Source organism: Lagopus leucura, unplaced genomic scaffold (genome assembly GCF_019238085.1).
Source record: "Lagopus leucura isolate 7727_CA_CO unplaced genomic scaffold, USGS_WTPT01 Super-Scaffold_810, whole genome shotgun sequence".
In the NCBI taxonomy this organism is placed as follows: Eukaryota; Metazoa; Chordata; class Aves; order Galliformes; family Phasianidae; genus Lagopus; species Lagopus leucura.
The window spans coordinates 10,535,585-10,554,367 of NW_024962261.1; the positions used below are offsets into that span (position 1 = coordinate 10,535,585).

An 18,783-nucleotide genomic window follows, 5' to 3' on the forward strand; every position below is an offset into this window, starting at 1 on the left:
GAGATGAAGCTCAGGGAGCTTGGAGACATTCATTTCTAGCTTGTGCTTTGTTGGTGTGTTTGGATTTTCTGTTGCTGCTGGTTTGTTATTTGTTTCTCAGGCATGTATGAACTAAACTCTGTTTTGTGATAATTAATAAAAACAGTGAGCGTTTTGCTGAGTGCTGTATAGGACTGTTTGCCTTTTGTTTCTTCTTACTAATTGGTTATAATGGATGGTGTGTGTATATATATAGATACACATATGAGAATTCCTACATATCTAGCCTCAGGGAATTAAGCTTTGGAAAATGAGGTACCCATCAAAGCAGGAGTTGGCTCGTACAGTTTGTTTCCCAACTTCTTTTCTTTTTTCTTTCTTCTTTTCTTCCTTCCTCCAAAAAGCTTAAGAAAAGTCTTTTGTGTTCTTTTCAGGAAAGTTACACTGAAATTCATCTGCTTTCATTTGTGCCATTCATGGGCAGCTGTGGGTTATATAGGACAAAGGAGATGAATTCCTAACCTCTACATTCAAGCACTGTATTGAGAAAGGTTCAGCACACACCCTGTCCTTTTTTGTAGGGTCCAACTGCAGTATTACAACTTCTAGTTTCAGTACTGAGTTATCTCTGGGCTGTATTTTTCCACATGCCATTAAAACAGTATGATAGAGTTTACTTGGTTTTAGAAGGGATGTGTCTGTACAGATGTATCCATAGGAAGAGGTCTTTTTCTTAGTTTAGCAAAAGTTAGTAACTTTTGAGGAAATGTGGCTTAGAAGTTCTCTTTACTGGAATCTGTGATTAAATATGTTTTAATTTTTTAATGATGACTTGATTTCAAACATCCTGAACTGAGAGTACTTGAATTTACTTTTTGTGAAGATGTCTTAAAATGTGACAAAGTAAAATTTTATCATTTTGTGAGTTAACTTTTAATGTCTCTTAAATAATTCCATGAATGAGTAGGGATGAGTATCAATTTATTTTTTTAATATTTTTTTTCCGTTTTAGGTAGGATACTCAAATGTATCCTATGCCAGATCTTCATCTAGTATTAACTGGCATAAAATATTCAAGTGGATCCGGACAGATAGATGCGTGAAATGCCTAAACACTCAGCCATACAATTAGTATGGTTTACTTCCACAAATGAAAAAGTCTTAAAGGAAGACTTCTTTTTAGACTACTTTTAAGTTAAAGCTGTCATTTCTTCTCCCTCCTTCTCCAATCAGATCTAAAAAACATAATTTATACTGATCATCTTTCGTACAGTAGAATTCACATTAGATTAGGAGAAGTGCTACACCTCTGCTTCTTAATCGCTTTAGAAAGTTGTCAGTGGATTTCGGTATGTTGGTCAAACACTTGTAAAAAGTCAGTTGGTACTGAGAAGACCTTTTCAAATTTGCTGATCCACAACTTTTCTCTGTTTCTCTGCAGACTCTTCATACTCGGAGCCTCCTGATGTTCAACAGCAGTTGAACCACTACCAGTCTGCAGCGTTAGCCAGGAACAACAACGTCAGCCCAATCCCACTTTCAGGGAGTGCTGCAGGAATGGAAAAAACTGAAGCCATCCTTAACTGTGAATTTTGTGAATTCTCCTCGGGTTACATACAGAGCATTCGGCGTCACTACCGTGACAAGCATGGAGGGAAAAAACTTTTCAAGTGCAAAGATTGTTCCTTTTATACAGGCTTTAAGTAAGTACTGTGGAAAAAAGATAAACTGAACTCACAAGGGTGTTTTAGCTCTTGAAAAGACTTCTGAGATTTTTGAGAGCTGGCTATAGCAGCAGAACATGGCCACTGCTGACCAGAGAGAGGAACATAGGAAATGCCAGGCCAGATCACAGCAGCATCCATGTAATCCATTTTCCTCTCTCCTACAACAGCCAGTACCATCTGCTGCAGATGAAAGCATTGCAGCAGCTTTTCCTTGCTGGAAGAGTTGGAACAGGTAGTGCTTTTCTTTAAAATAAGCAGTTAGAGGTTTTTCCTTATCCTCAAGTATGAAAGTATATTCTACAAAAATAAGGTCATTTCCTTGATGCATAGGATAAGTAAGGGAGATAGGGAGATGGAAGAAATTACATAACCTTTCTCCCTTCTGAAGAAACTTCTCTCATGTAATTTTGTTTCTTCTACTATTTATCTAGCTAGAATGCACTCTCCAGAGTTACTGATAACATAGAAAGGCATTTCAGCAAATTTAATTAGATGTTGCAGAATTTAAAATCTCAGCTGTCTGTGTGTGTGTGTGTGTGTGTGTGTGTTAGCTACTGTTCTCTAAGGAAAAAAGTCTTATGCATCTATGCTCTTCACCATTTCTCTGTGATGTGCTGGACCCTTGTGCTTATATCCCCCAGCTAGAATCTGAGGTCTCAGATATATCAACTTCTTAAGAGACTAGTGACAATATATAGCATGATTGGATACAGGAATAAAATGTTGAATAAAATGTTGAGCACAAACCTTCTCTCAGCAAGTGAATCCACACAAGAGCAACTTCTAGCTAATGCATCTGTAGCCTTTGTTGCTTCAGACCCTACCTGCCTCAGTGATACTGTTTGCTGCTTATGCTTTATGTACTGATTGCTATCTACCTTTGAGATTGCCAATGATCAACTCAATTCAATATGCTCACATCTTGTGCATTTTCCCAAGATGAAATAAAATCCTCTTAAATCAAGTGCTGATTAAATACGCTTATACTTACAAAAAAGTTGTATTCTTTCATGTGGTGTCTCAAACATGGCAAGGATTATGTCTTCTTTTGAAAGTGTACCGTGCTTTCTCTCTTAAAAACAAGGACAGAAAAGCCCTTACAAATCCCCTCTTCAACTCACTGTGGAAACTTGAATGCACTGAGGTTAGTAGGAGTACACCTGTACAATTCAGACATCACTGGATTGTGCCTGAAGCCACTTGTGTTAGTAAACTATTTAATGCTCAAACTGACAAGCAGAACTTCAGTGTGGCAAACTCTCCACTCTCTCTTTACCCCTATTCTAAGCAAAAAAAACTGACCACTTTCCCCAAGTTCACAGACATCTCTCATTTCAGTAGTTGAGCTAGCAGTCAGGTAAGTATATTATTTTCCTTTGTATGGAGGAGGAGTTACATGCCTCTTCCAACTTTTAAGTATGCAGCTAAGGTAATGTCAGCATGAGATTTTTTGTTCAGAAGTGCTGTATTCATTCATTCTTCTGCCTTAATAAGTGGAGTATTCTTAGTCTTGGATTTTCAAGTCCTCATAACTGATGCTTTAAAACAGATCACCCGAGCTCATGTGTGTTTCATTTCCCGAGTCCAAACATTTTAGCTGTTTTGGGAGTTATCTTACAAAGATAGAGGTGGCTAAGGATGAAAATCTGTATTCACCTCTGTAAGTTCAGAACTGTTAATAGATTTTATTCAAGTTACTAAAAGTTGAATGCGCAGAATATTTCCACTTGAAGATAAATAATGAGCATGAAAGATGGGGATTCTTTTGTTATCTTAACTACAGCAATGTGAGCTATAGAGCAACCCAAGCAAATGAACGTCTTGTCAGAACGTGTGTCAGTTATTTGAGGATACAAGCCTGCAAATACTCATGTGTTACTCATGTGAGTAGCCCTGCTGAAATGCCAAGTGGCACTATGAAGACAAGGCAGAGAGATATCTGTGCTGTTTTACACAACACTTCCCTTATAGAGCTGTAACACCTCATCGTTCACGGCACAACTCTTCTGACTTCTCCCGTCTCTCTCTCGTATTTCACAGATCTGCTTTTACTATGCACGTGGAAGCTGGGCATTCTGCAGTTCCTGAGGAAGGACCCAAAGACCTTCGCTGTCCTCTTTGCCTATATCACACCAAATACAAACGCAACATGATTGACCATATAGTTCTGCACAGAGGTAATGTGTGTCCTTTATGTGCCTGCCTGATGAGAGAAATGCTGAACAATGCCCTTGTCTTTCAGATTGGTTTCATTAAATTTTCTCCTCTCTACATATGCACAAGTATGTTAAATCAGCCATCAGCCATTCCATATCTTTTGTTCATTTCTGAGTGTACATCTTACTAGTTTCCTGTGGAGTTCAAAGTCAAGTGGTGCTGAAACAGGGCAGATTTAACCTCTCTAGAGAAAGACCTTAAAAACAATTTTAACAGTCTTCAAGCACCCACTTACTGAGAGTAGCAGTAATATGCAGCTTTGATCTAAGCCAAAATTGTTTCCTGCTTTTGTCTTTGTTATTGTATAGTCCTTGCTATCATAAACTGTGGAGAACACTGTATCAACTAGCTATCAAGTCTGCAGAATATCTCCTGATTGCTTGTTTGAATCTTTTCTCTTCATGATGTGTTTTATTGTTCTTAGGATCAAACCAAGAATTATCTTATTTTCATTTTTCTTTAAGACTTCAGTTCCTTCTTCTCTTCTCCCTTCTTTTTTCAACCTAGCTAAAAGTGGGATTAGGGATTTCTATATTATATTAACTACAGGCTTCCTAACTCAAAAGAGACAGCTATTTGGGCTCTGTGGACTGGGATTCCTGCCCATAGCTATCACATTTGATGCTTGTAGATGGTCTATTGGCTGCCAAAATCCTAATCCATGTGGTGGGATGGCATTCTGCCTGCTTGCAGGTTGGGCAGAGTTTCACAGTCGGATACTGGTGGTGTACAAACACAAGTTTTGCATGCCATCTTTTGCTGGAGGAGATCCTGGTGTGACAAGTGCTAATGTAATTCCTTGTAACATACAATTTCCCAGTATTGGTTACTTAAAGTCCTTCTTGTACCAAAAGAGTGATGTTGGCAGACTTGATGCAAATTTCTCTCTGTTAGCAGGGGAAGGAAGTGAGGAAATGTCTGGGAAAAAGTGACCTGCCAGTGATTCAAAATGCACATTACAAAGCTGCTTTGTTTGGTTGTAAAAGTTTGTCAGATGCATTTACTTCCTGTCTTTGAAGGTGTTGTAGTGTCAGATTTTGCCCAGCTTCAGGACATACTCCAGAATTAACTCACTTCAGAGGAGAAGAGGGTTTAGTTAATCCCTGTGCAGTGTGCACTGCGGTTTCAAGTGATGTCAAGGTGTGTCTGGTTTGTTACTTGCCAGAGCACCAGTGAGCACTGCTTTTTAAAATAAAGGATAGAGGGAAAAGCTGATGGACTTACTTAGGAGAGTTCCCATCAAACGTAGACTTTACACTGGGAGTTTCTTGTTGCACAAGTAGAAGAGCACTTCATGAGCTTAAGAAGCTGTGCTGCCCTTACAGAGGTGTTTCTGATCACTTGCAGGAAGTTGTTTACCTCCTGAGTGACATCAGATCTGTTCTTTTGTTTAGCTTTTGCTTCATTTGCACAAACCAGCCTTGAGTCCTTGTGCTGCTGAAACAACTGGTAGCAAATGACATGATTATACATCAACTAGTGCACTGGAAGAGGTAAATCAATAAAATAACTTTTAATAAAAATGGGAGTATAGCTGGTAGAGAATTTATTGAAGGAAGCACAAGGATCTTATTAGGCATCAAGAGTGATGGTAGTAAAGTAAGTATGGTCATCCTTTAAAGTTCTTTTCAGTGCACGTATCCAGATTAAAAACAAAACAAAAAATAACCTTTTAGTTGTGTTTGTTGCTTGGCATCTGAAGCAGATGATTTTGACAAGATTTAACATGCACTGTTAAATCCCTCTCATGAGAGAGAAGCTGAGAGATGTTGAATGCAGCATGAGATATCTTTCCTCTTTTATTGGTTATATATTTATAAAGCAAACATAGTCCTGAGCTGTGGTCATAAAGAGTTGATTTTTTAGATAGATGGAGTAATGCAGTGTGTAAAATCAAGAGTGGAGGATTCAGTCCATTTCATATTTAATTTTTATCCAGTGTAAAAAGACACATTTACAGATGTGTAACTCTTACATTCTTTCCAAATTGTTGCATCTAAAGTCCTTGATGAAGTAATGTGTGTTTAAAATTGAAAGTATATGTATCTCTTAATTAGTAGCTGTGGAATTTGACTTGTACAGGGCTAAAGAATTATAAGCTGTAAGGCTGAATGGTGTGTAAGAATTACACAAGGAATTTGCTTCTTGTTAAGGATGTGGGGAAACAGAATGCGTCCAGAAGTCTTTCTGCAGGTGTAACCTATTCTGTTCAATCTGTTCTTTATCAATGTAAATGCTGTTCAATGTCCTCTCTATAGGCATATGATATAGGCATATAGGCTCCTTACCTTTTGGCAGGCTGTATCAAGGGATTGATACAGCTGGAAGGCTTGGTCCTCTGCTGTGCAGTCATGTGAAGAGATAAAGTATGGTTAGGCAAGCACAGGGACCTTCTATGGAGAAGAAAGTGAAATCTTGCTCCACAGCTAGCAGAGCAGCTTAGCTTTGACTGAGTCTGGACAGTACAGTACAGTTTCATTATCCCTTTTGGTACCATTCTCATCACACATTTTGAAACACATTAATATTTCTTCAGGTCTGATGCAACTTACCAAGATCACTATTATGTCTACTTTAAAGTCCTTGGGGTTTTCTATTTTCTTCTTTTTGAGATCATTTTACTCTCTTGCTGGTACAAATAGGGATTTTTTTTTTTTCTTCCATTTAAATGAAATCTCATCCATTTCTATTGACTAGTAAATTCAAGACAAAAAATGTGAAATTTTCAAATTACTCTACCTCCCCCAGGGCTTTGTTGCTAAATATCCTGTTTCCATACACATGGTTGTTTCTGCTATTATACCTTGTGTACACATCTTCACTCATACATACCCCAGTGCTCTGCTTGCTTTTGGCTTATGGAACACAAAATGCTATATGTTAAGTGACTGTAACTTTGATTTACACTGATTATGCGCAAAAATATCTATGGACAAACACCTGACATAACCAAATAATTTGTATGACTGTTTGTACTTGGTCTATGTTTAAGGAAAGGAATTGAGTAGTGTATGGTATGGTGCGTTGTTGAGTAAAGATTTTTCCTTATAACAAAGGACTTATAAAGCCATTGTCTTTCTCTATGCCTTTGAGGAAAAAAATATGTGTGTTCTCTGATCTGCTCTGGAATTAACCTGAATATTTCTGTCTAAGATTGAGTTTCTTAAACTGAGATTATGCTGTTCAGATGTTTATTTTCTTATTTTTATTCTTTTTTCCTTGTACTTATTGCTACAGTTCCACAATTCATGGCATCTTTTTTCAATGAGGCATAGTGGACTGGAGTCCCTTTTTAGACATTGTTGAAGTCTGAAGAAGTTGACATCTGTAAAACAAACAAAAAAACCCCTAGACCTTTCAATTTGTGTAGGAACCTTTATGGTGTGTTGGAATTTTGCCAGTTGTTCACATATGATAAATGCATTCTGAATGAGTAATTAAATACAAACAACTTTATAAAGGCAAACCAGGCCTTATAAAATGTGAAATTCTGGGTCCAAACGAGTCTGTAAGTTCCAAGTCATTTCTTGGAGGAAACTTACTATGAAAACTCATGTAAAACTTGTAATTTATCCCCTAAAATCCTTCAGGCTATAATTGATGTTTACTTTTATCTTGTTTTTTTTCTTTTATGTTATTGTGCTGCCTTTCATTTGATGAGCATATGTGTGATTGTGAGATAATAGGTTTCCCTGATGTGAGTTAGGAGATCCTGCATTGCTCCACAGTGGTAGATAAAATGTTTTTGTGGTGTTTGTTTGTTTTTAAATCTGTGCCATATGCTAGAGGAAAGGAGAATTTTCAGAAATTTTAGGGTTTTTTTCTTTCATTGGAATACTTAACTTGGCTTTTTCACTTTCGAAACTGGATGCTTTGCTTCCATGAGGAAGTCCAAAAGCATACAGTGGCAAGAGCCTTCTAAAAAAAATTTGTGACCACAGAATCACAACTTTAAATTCTGTTGTCTTTTAGGCTATTTTCCTTTCCCTGTTTACCACACTGAAAGGGCACAATTCAGCATCTGTGTAGCTAGAGATGTTAGTGTAGAACCACAAGTCTTCAGCATTTTTCAAAGACATAGCTTTGGGAAGAGCTTTACTTTTTGAAGTGGCCAAAGAGGAGGCCATGAGGTAGGAAACCTTCAGTGTTCAGGGAGAAACTGAGGAAGATAGAGTATTTTGAGAGCTGTGGAACAGGTCTTGTAGCAGTGGTGGTGTGCGGACTGGCTAAAGATGAGAGAACAGCAGAGCTTTTGCAGCCTTCCAGAAAAGCCATAAAGCAATCTGTGTTTCTTTAGTTGTCTTTGGAAGTGATGTTACCTACCTTATTAAAGGGAATGGATCGTTGGCTCAGATCTGTACGAGGATTGCCCCTTACCCTTCACATTAACTGAGTTTCTGGCCTATGTTTTTTTGCTCATTTGTTTGAATCTGTTGTTCAGCATGACCTGTATGAGAAGGATCCTCCTCTAATCTGCAGTCCGTAAGGTATAGCAGCACTAAAGTTCAGTGTTAATTAAAAAGGCCAGTTGAGTAACAGAAGCCCATAATTGGTCCTTAAAGGATTTTCTGGTGACCTATTGCTGAAAGATTAAATTTGGGATTTCCTTTCTGCACACAGCTTGAGAAACACAGTGGAAGGGTGTTACACACATCCAATTCTTACTCTGTAAAAAGACTGAAATTAATTACTGCTTTGTTAAATGTCTGTGTTTTATCTGAGAGGCAAAGAGTTTAGAAACTCAGTGAGAGCATTTGCAGTACATGCCTATGTCCTCGACCTGAACTGTGGGATGCGTGACATGACGTATGCCTAGATTTTGAGCCTAAGCTTTCTGAAAGTTATGGGTGTTTTGGGAGATTCTGCTGCTGGCTGGACTGCGTGGCCTCTTCTGGGAGAAGGCACTGCCTTACTTGCCTCCTCAGTCACCAGTGAGCAGCTTTGAATATGACATTGAGAGTACCAGCTCTGATTTTTACAGCACTCTGCGCCTTCCATTTTTATTAGATTTCTAGCAGCCATTTCTGGCTGTTGTCATGTGCTGAACCAAAATGGTCTGTTGATTTGGCTGATTTATATCTGCTTTTGAATTCCCAAGCTCTGCATCTTGGCTCACAGATGGAGTCTCATTCACCCCCAGATCTCCAATCCTATCCTTGTTGACCCAAAGAGCAGTTGCATTTGTAGCATTGAAGGATTAGCCCTGTTGTTGCAGAGAGGTTATTTTGTTTTTTTCTGTGCCTGGTAGTCCAGTTTGGTTCTCACTCCTATGCAGGCAGACTTGCATACCCATAAAGGAGGTTCTGGTCCTTGTGTGGGCGGTAGTTTCCACGCTGTTGACACATGTCCTGATACTTTGTAAAATTTGTTAAGTGAACCTTATCCTGTTCCTACAGAAGAGCGGGTCGTTCCCATTGAAGTCTGCCGCTCCAAACTATCAAAGTACTTGCAGGGAGTTGTTTTCCGCTGTGATAAGTGTACCTTTACCTGCTCCAGTGATGAGAGCTTGCAGCAGCACATAGAGAAGCACAATGAACTGAAACCTTACAAATGCCAACTCTGCTACTATGAGACCAAACACACAGAGGAACTGGATGCTCACCTTCGAGATGAGCACAAGGTAAGGTTCAAATAGTTTTATTTTGTAACAATCTCCATGTAAATGCTGCATTTATGGTACTTGCATGTACCCTAAATTACTCTGTATGCTCTGATTAGCCAACCTGCTTTCCTTCCATCCATCTGAAAACTAATTTCACATAGAACTTAAACTCCTGTTTTCTACTATTCGTTTTTTTTTTTTTTTTTCCCCTCAGAAATTCAAAATTGAGGGTTTCTGAAATGTTTAGGATGATCAGAATTGGCAGACTATTTTATGCAGATGCGATCATCTGGAAAAGACACTTGTTGATGTTATTTTATTTAAAGTGAAAAAAAAAAAAAAAAACCCACCAAAAAAAGCCATTATGAAACAATATTAAGGCTGTAATTCAGCCTGTCTAAAAGGCAGGAGATTCCAAATAAAAGATTGCTCTAGCAACTTCAGCAGCATGTCATGCCATGCATATTTTAATAACAAAAAGGGCAATGCATCTCTATTTATATTTAACAAGGGAAAGATAAACAAATATAACCAGGTCCTAGCTTAAGACTGCTTTGGTGTTTTTGTGGAGCTCAGTCTCTGGGAATTGGTTACAAGGCCTTCCGGAGACTCCTGTTAGCTTTGAATTTCTGTATCTGTAGCTGAGATACTTCAGTTCTAGAACTGAGATGTGTTTTGGAGTACTTATCAGAGTATTTTCTTATCACAGGTCCAGAGAGGCAACTGTTTGCCTCTATCTGTTAGAGGCAGTCTCCTAAAATTCCCACCCAAGTCTTCAGTAAAGCTCACTCTGACTTCTTTGACTGAACAACACTTTTCTGATCACCAAACATATTTATGCTGACAGTATTAGCAGATAAGAAGTCCCAACAAAACTCTACACACTGAAAAAAAAAAAAAAAAAAAAAAAAAAAAAAAAAAAACAAATATTGTAGAAGCAAACTCTGTAAACTTAGGTTAGCCTGCTAATGTAGTTGCCCACTGCTTCGTTATTCTTTGAGAATCTTCTGCAATTCACCTGGTATGTGAGATGCTCTGAATCTTCTAATCTTGCTGTATGCAGGAGGCATTAATCCTCATTCTTTTGTCAGTGGTCAGCCTGGGAAGATTATTCCCATACCTAGTTTTCTCCTCCAGTTTGGACCTACAATAATACTCCCAGTAGTGTAGGATATTTTTTTACCATCTCTCTTTGTAATTTATATCTTACTAAATTGTGTCTATGCTCAGTGCTTAGATACACAACTGATATATTGTGCCTTAAAGAGTTCCTGTGCATGAGGGAGTTGAATTAAGCGTCCTGCATATGGTCTTGTCTGTTTAAGTCTGCATGGGTAACAAGTCAAGTCAGCCTCATCCTGGCTGTATGAAGTGGCTAAGAACCTGACTACCTGTACTCCGCTGCATTTAGGATGGTTGCTATTTGGAGATACACTACGGTTTAATTCACATGCTCCTTTGGTTCCTTCACATTTCCTTTTCTGTAGAAACATTTAAGTTAGCCAGTGGGGGTTGATATTTTCATTCAGTATCTTGCAGGGTGTGCTGTACTGCACTCATTCCTCTCTCTCTATCCTCTCTGCCTCTGTGGCTCAGTGCCTGTGCTGCTGGAGGGCTGTGTTTTTGCATGAAAGATGAATCCAAATTCCCAGCAGTGATCAACGAGCTCAGAGGGCGCTTGTCATCCAACAAGTATTAGCTGTGGTATCCTGGTCGTGCTCCCACAGTCTGCCTTCACTGTAAATCTGGACTGTTCCTCTGCTTTTTCTGGTGTATGTGCAGGAGTTCCCGACTTCTGTGCCCTAAGCTGTTGCTTTCATGCTGCTGCCCTGATCTGTTTAGTAGCTGCTGCATTTCACCCTTGGCTTAGCTGAGTTTGACTGCTGGATTAAGTGCTCCCATTATAGCCTATATATCAGTTTGCAAAGCACTTTGCAGCCGTTTGTAATGAGAATTAATCTGTTATTAATGAGTGAAAGTGTATGTGGCATGAAGCAGCCATGTGCTTAGTAAAGGACCCGTTCTTTCATGCGTGAAGCTGAATGAATCATTTTTCTCCAGTGCGGATGTGCAGTGGCAGTATTTGATACAGTAATTGAATGGTCCAGTTAGGATACAACTTACAGGATTTTGCATTTCCTGGACTTTTTTTTTTTTTACCTTCAATACCTTAAAACCAGGAAGAAATTAAGAGAATTTACTGAATGCCATTAATTTTTGAATATCAAAATGGGAAATACTGATTAAATGGTGAAAAAGCGATCACAGAAAATAAATGTCTGTTAAATTGATGGAGTCTGCATGTCACCTCTGGCTCAGCAGGCTTTGGGGTGTGCTGCATTTCATTTTGACATATGTGTATTTTTTTTCTGAGTAGCTTATGGTTATGCTAATGGCTGACAAAAGTGTTTCTGTCAAAGGTGAGTCGTAATTTTGAGCTGGTTGGACGGGTTAACTTGGATCAGTTGGAACAAATGAAGGGGAAAACAGAGAGCTCCAGCAGTGATGATGAAGAAAAAGAAGAAGAGTTAAGCCCCAAGACTGAAGAGAGAGGTCAGTACAGTTTTTTTCTTTTTTTTTCTTTTTTTTTTTTTTCTGTTTCTTCACAGTGACATGCTGCAGAAGTCCCACCAAGCAAGGTCAGCTGTTCACTCTACTCTACATTCTTTTAGACTTATGTAGGCATGCCAGCAGGAGCAGAATGCAGCTTTTGTGAAAAGACACCACCAATCCTGGGGAAATCTTATGTTTCTAATCCTTATCACACAGTTTTCTGACTGTTAAGAAAATACATTTCTTAATGACTGTTAAGAAAACACAAATAGGATCTTTGCCTTATCTGCCCATGCAGATAACAGATAAATGTCTTGATGCTATTTGATCTAATATTTTAGTCGTCTGTCAGATTTTCTGTGTTGGTAACCAGTTTTTAGCTTCACCCTTGTCACTGTTCAAGCAGGGGACAAAGAGGTCATGCCCAAACTTTTTAGTTGGCTATTATTAACTCTCAGTCCAGCATTCCTTCCTTGTCAGGGAGTGATTCTTGTTGTAGATGTTGCAGTTGGTGGCTCTAGAACTATGGTAGAACTATGCCCAAACTATTCCATTGTGTTTCTTAAGTATGAGCCTAAGTTTGTGTCAGTAATTAATTTCACAGACTTCAGCAAGGCTGGGTCATGTTCTTATTAATGAACAAATTTTGATCAAAGTTAGGAAAAAGAAAGTCCTCCTGTAAATCAAATTATGTTGTCTTTCTCCTCTCCAATGTGAAAACTAGCTTACTGCAAGAATTTGGTCTAAATTGTTGTCTAGTCTGCTCTGATATTCAGTTTATCAGTTAAATGCAGTAAAAAAAAAATGTTCACAACTCTTAAATGAGCCCTGTCATGCCTGAGTGTTGGGTTCCTTGGATGCCTTACCCTACTGGTGCTGATAACTGTAGTTAGGCAAGTATCTACATACTTCATTAAAAATATCCCAAGATGTTTGCCTTTTTCCTCCAGAATTTTCAGCTATCAGTAGAAGATTCATTTTTAATTCAGGACTAATTCACAAAAGAACAGATGTCTCCCCAAGTCCTCTGTACCTTGAAGACTAAAGATTACAAATTTAAAGGATGATTTCAGAACAAGAGGGGCTTAGATCATTTCACATTTTTAATAGCCAGACCCCAGTGCCTTGGCTTTTGTTTAGTGTGCCTACAAAATCAGTTCAGTCTGTGCTTATCACTGGCACTTCAAGTTTAGTTAATGATAGCTTTTATTTAAATGAGAAAAGAAGGTAGTTGGATAGGAAACCATTTAAATTTTAATGTAGAGTATCCTTTACAAAAGTCTTAGATAGCAACAGTAGAGGAATCAAGTGATCTGCTAAAGAGATAGGCATTTCAAAGTTCTTGGATATTAAGTTGTTAGGAAACACACTAGGTCTCTTCAGATAGTGTTTAAATCCTCTGAGCTTCATGGCTGGAATGCTGACTGAATAATGCCTTGACTGCAGGACCACCCTCCTTCCTCTCAGTTGCAGTTGTAGTGTGCTGATTAATGTTTTGTATAGACCCACAGCTAGCAAGGGATGAAGAGTCATGCTGTCCTTGTGAGGATTACTTTAGCATTACGTCCAAGCACAGGTGCTGAGTGACCTTGGAAACTGGAGTATTCAGAGCAAGGGAAAGAAGGTGCTGTCTGACAAGCCTTGCACATCCGTGTAAATGGGAGGGAGGGAGACAGCCCAAGGTGAAGTTCCTTGTTAAAATTATCTCTGTGATACTCGATTTTGTGACATTTGTTGTGCAAACATAAAAATATCACCTTGTACACTGGAGTTGTACATTCACAGGGAAAAGAGATGAGTTATCTCTGTGTTTCATGTGAACAATAGTTAAGCAAGTGTCTTTAACAATTCTATTTTTATTTATTTTTTCACATGTTGGTGTATTTCTTGACAGTGACTTGTATATGATCATTTATTTTAAAAAAAACAAACAAGCGTATTTTCTGGCTTGTTGCACAGGTGTTCTTTTCTGACCAGACCATAGAGGCAGTGTTTAATACGTGTTAATTTGCCTTCCTTGAATCCATACCACTTGCATTGCAACATACTACAGTAGATAGAAAATGCAGGAAACATTTATGCCAACTGCAAGAAGTTGTATTTGCTGTACTTTTCTCCTCAAGATGAGGATTATCACTTTAAGGTTCAAGATACAAAGTACACTTTTAAAAATGTCCTGGTGAGATAGGTGAAGGTGTGGTTGGATGCAGAGTTGTATGCTGACATCTTCTCCCAGTGGATTTACAGAAGTTACTTCTACCCTAGAAAATTTTGCTTTGTTAGCAGAAGACCAGACCTGGGCTTTTAAATATTGCCTGTCACCATGGCTAATGGTGTCACAGCTTTCAAACCATATCAAACTATGTAATCTCATATTCCACTTGGGTGCTTTTGACAGTCGTAATCTTTGTGGAGTTAGCAGGAAGCGTGATTTGCTGAGAGTGTCAATTTGTGTCCCTGAGAATCTGGAAAGAAATGCTGTCTGAACCCTCTGAAGCCTGTGACTTTGGCTGAACTAGGATTTCTTTCCATAAGTCAAAAGAGCAGCCTAGCTTCTCCACTTCAACTTCAGGCTGGTATGCGAAGCTCTGAAGGTGCAAGGAAGAGAGTGTTGCTTTTGGGCAGTGGACCAAAGAAGGACTACTGCCCACGTGATCCTGCAGAGATGGGTATGTCCTGTCAGCAGCAGATGAACAGCTGTGTAGATGGGAAGGGAAAAGAGTATTTGGCTGCTGGTGAAGGACAGCAAAAAATAGAGTGAGCTGGGGTGAAGAAGGCGGCAGAGGCAGGAAAAGAGGGTGTCTGGTGTACAACCCAGCACAAAAAGCTGCCCTGGCTACAAACTGTGCCTCGGATGTCCTCTATCTCAACCTTAATTTCCTGTTCTTAACAGAAACCAGAATCCGCTTCCACAGTAGAGGAAAAAAATGTGGTCCAGAAGTGCTTGTGCCTGTTGTTACCTGCAAAAAAAAAAAAAAAAAGAAGAGGTCAGGTTGTTATCTGTCATCTGTAGGCCCCAGAGAACAGGTTCTGATACGCCTCTGGATTTACAGATTTGCAGCTCTAGAAGTGAAAACTATCGGGGAGTGAACAATACAGTGTATTCTAAAGATCTGGTGGATTTACTGGAGTAACACTTGCTGTTCTTAATGGAATTGCAGATACAATTCCTCCCTATTTATTTCAGCAAAATATCTTGTGTGGTGCGTATCTCCTTTCTTTAGAGGCCCAGAATAGAGTTCCTATTGTGTACTATCTGGTAAGCAACTTCTTGCGGAGAACAGCTTTTTTTTTTTTGCAGAAAAAACATCTACCCTCCACAAATAGTTGTTCCTGTACCATACTTTGTGTGTTGCAGTGCAGTGATGAATTTGTGCCACGTGCTTGGGCAGTAAAATTCAGGAGGCACTCAAGGCCAGGTTGGATGGGGCCTTAGGCAGCTGAGCTGGTGGGGGGCAGCCCTGCCCACGGCACAGGTTGGGCTTCGAGGGCCCTTCCAACCCAAACCATTCTGTGGTTCCACCTACGATTCTTTGTAAACTGAACTAATGGTATTGACTCCCTTTCTGGTGTTCTAGTGACGCTACATCTGGTTTTGTGATACATAACCACATCGTAAATCACTGACAAGAAGTAATGCGAAGTGACAGTTTTTCTTTCAGGGGGAAGAGACAAAAAGTGATATTAAGGACAATTCCATATAGAACTTTAGGAAAGAATAACTAGTGACAAATGTGTTACAAAAAAACCTTTACAGAACTTTACATGCAGATAATAGTGAATGTGTGGATAATTTTGAAATCCTGGGCTGGTCTTGAACACAGCAAGTCCAACAGTGAAGAAATCAAGTGAGCAGAGATCAGAACCAGAATGAAGCAAAACCCTTTTTATTATGTAGTGTGGAAGGAGTCAGAAAGACATTCTGTTGATTTCTTGCTTAAGATAATCCCTGCTAAGGAATTAATGCTCTGAGCAGATGGTGCTGTCTCATATCCAGCAAAAGAATGAAGTGAGATAGTCCATGCAATTATTTTTAATGGCTTGTGAGGTGATCTTCTTAATTTGTGAGAACAAGTTTCGTCTTTTGTTAAAGCTGGCTGTGTTCATGTGGGTGTGGGTTTTCAGAAATACCACTCCAAGCTGCCAGTGGCTTCACTTGTATTATTGGGTGCTTGACGCTCCCGTAAATGAGGCCCCAAGCAGTTTGTCTGAAAGATTAGAATGGGATGAAAAATGTGTGCAGTTAAAATACTGGACTTTTTAGAGATACTCCATCTCGTAAGACTTCACAGTGAAGAGTCTCATGAGGGTCACATGTTAACTGTACATGTTTGCTTTCTAGAGTTTGTACAACCAATGCAAAAGTTGCAGATTGGCTTTAGTGCTTTAATTCATATTGCTTTCAAGACATTTTTTACCATTAGCTTATCTCAACGCTGGTTTTAAATCAAAACTCGATGGTCCCTTCAGTTATTAAAACACAAGGACATGAAGTAAGTAACAGCTTTGTTATACTTGTTTGCAGATACACTTTAAGATTTAGGATGTGATTTGTTACTTGCAGTGTCGTTTTGATGTGAAGCAATTGTATTTCCACAAGCTTAGTAGTTGATGGATAAGTCTTTTTGCTTCCTAAGGATACATCTTCCAATTTTGAGCAGTGGGATGAATTGGAGCAGCATGAAAGTGGTCCCTTCTTGCCCTGACACTTAAAAATTCACAGGCTGTGCTTGCCTTTTCCAGATTCCATGATGTTTCCTGACAATGGTCCTCCAGAGAAACGTTTCCCATGTGAGTTCTGTGGCCGATCATTTACAGAAGGCTCTGAGTGGGAGAGACATGTGCTGAGACATGGCATGTAAGTTGGTTTATTCTCCTTTGCCAAAAAGCCAAAGGTGGCAGTAGATCTTGTGATGATCCCATCGTGCTCATCACCTCCCTAAAAGGCCTGTGTTGAAGGCAAACACTACTACATGAAGGAAGAATTCTATCTTAAGCATGGCTACAGTTATTGGATATCTCCATGAGTTCACTCGTTGTAACCCTGCAGCCCATGGTGGCTGTAGACTGTAGGTCTGTCCCTATAACAATACCACTTAGATGGCTCAGAATGATCTTCAGTGAGGGGTGCTGTTGTTTTTGCTTGCCAGACAACCAGCATAAAAATGGCAGAAAATTATGAAGAATGTTCTAGGAATGTCTTGAGTCTTTTTCTGTTTGTATTGTTTTGTTTCTTCGGTGTATTTGCAGCTGAACTTGCAGAGCAGTACAGAGAATTAGGTGCAGATAAATACCAAGATTTTAAAGAGAAATAAAATGGACCATTTTGAACTCCTCCTAAAATGTACTTAGTGAAGTTCACTGCAAAGATCTTTGTCTTTTTGTAACAGTTTGAATGCTGTGCAGTGATAAGCATCACAGACAAGGTAGCTGTCTTTGGAATGCTTATTTTCCTTTCTTGATGAAGATCATGTCTGTAGCAGAGATGTCTCCGCTGACAGGAATTTCTTCAAAGAGCAGATCTCATTCAAGGCTGCTGTCCTGCAGAAGGCCTTTGAATAGAGTATTGTGGCTTAACTGTTGCAGGATGAAAAATACTACTTATGCTTAATCTTATCTATCTGGATGAACGCATTTGAAGTATTGGAAGCTCTACAATATTTTACTGGATCATTACTCTTTGGGAAAGGTACTCTTCTGCCTTTGTTTGGCACCTAGTCGGTATCATTTACAAGGGAAGGGGGAGGGGGAATAAACTTTAAAAAGTTGCAAGTGAGGTTCTTCCTTCTTGTGCCATATGTGCCCCAGCTGAGAGGGAGCAAAGGCTTTATTTCAAAACAGGAATTTCGTGGATCCCACTGGTGGCTTCATTCCGCTGTCAGCACCAGGTAGCAGTGGTGTGGCTGCTTGTAGCTACTTTTTCAGGAAGTAGTCTGGTTTTCTCCTGTGTGTGATAAACATGGATTGGCTTTGTTGTTCTCTGTACTGATGATGCTTCTGCATTCCGCTGCTTGGCTTTCCAGGGCACTGAATGAAAGCAAGCACGGGACGAGTGAGGACAGCCAGCCGAAGGAGGACATGGAGGACACTGTTAGCACACTGCCAGAAGAAAAAGAAGGCATTGAGAAAATGGTGCTGGACTATTCTCACAACAGTGAAACCGTAGTCAGTGTGGTAACTCCTGACAAACCTCTCCAAGAGATCTCGGAGGCCAAAAATGAATAAGCATTTGGTGTGATTTTAATCAACGTACTTGAACAGTGATGAATGGGATAGGGTGGGCGGGCGGGGCGGGCAGAAGGAAGAAATAAAGCTGCTTTTAGGACTGAATGATCTATTTTCAAAGCACTGGTACCTGTGTGAGTGTGTGTATATTAAAGTTAAATATTTAAGTGATGGAATAAGTGGCTCCATTACATTGCTGCATCCTTTCTTCTGGATCTTGACAATGGGAAGTTACATTCATCTTGGACTAATGAAGAAACTCCCCATGTTCCAACATTACACAACGTGCTTTGCAATGGAGATTTGGATTGTTTATGAATGGAAGCATCGTGAGCGTGGAAAAAGTTAAGGGGGATAACTTTTCAACGCACAAATTTTGGTGCGTTTTTCTAGTTTTAATACATATTGCTTTTCCAGACTGAATGCAACTGCTTTAGAAAAGAAAAAAAAAAAAAAAGAAAAAAAAAAAAAAAAAAGAAA

At 39.2% G+C, this 18,783-nt stretch overlaps 1 protein-coding gene across 2 annotated transcripts in view; it reads left to right on the forward strand.

Annotated features, from left to right (window-relative positions):
• ZNF462 (zinc finger protein 462) overlaps nt 1–18,350 on the forward strand; it is an 88,236-nt gene extending 69,886 nt beyond the window's left edge. For both annotated transcript variants that reach the window (XM_042866154.1, XM_042866153.1), the window contains 6 exons: nt 1,421–1,682; nt 3,747–3,883; nt 9,320–9,543; nt 11,946–12,078; nt 16,822–16,936; nt 18,102–18,350. In XM_042866154.1, the coding sequence (XP_042722088.1) occupies nt 1,421–1,682; nt 3,747–3,883; nt 9,320–9,543; nt 11,946–12,078; nt 16,822–16,936; nt 18,102–18,303 (1,073 nt within the window). In that variant the 3' untranslated portion in view covers nt 18,304–18,350. The remainder of the gene's footprint in view (nt 1–1,420; nt 1,683–3,746; nt 3,884–9,319; nt 9,544–11,945; nt 12,079–16,821; nt 16,937–18,101) is intronic.
• Nucleotides 18,351–18,783: the final 433 nt, after the last annotated feature.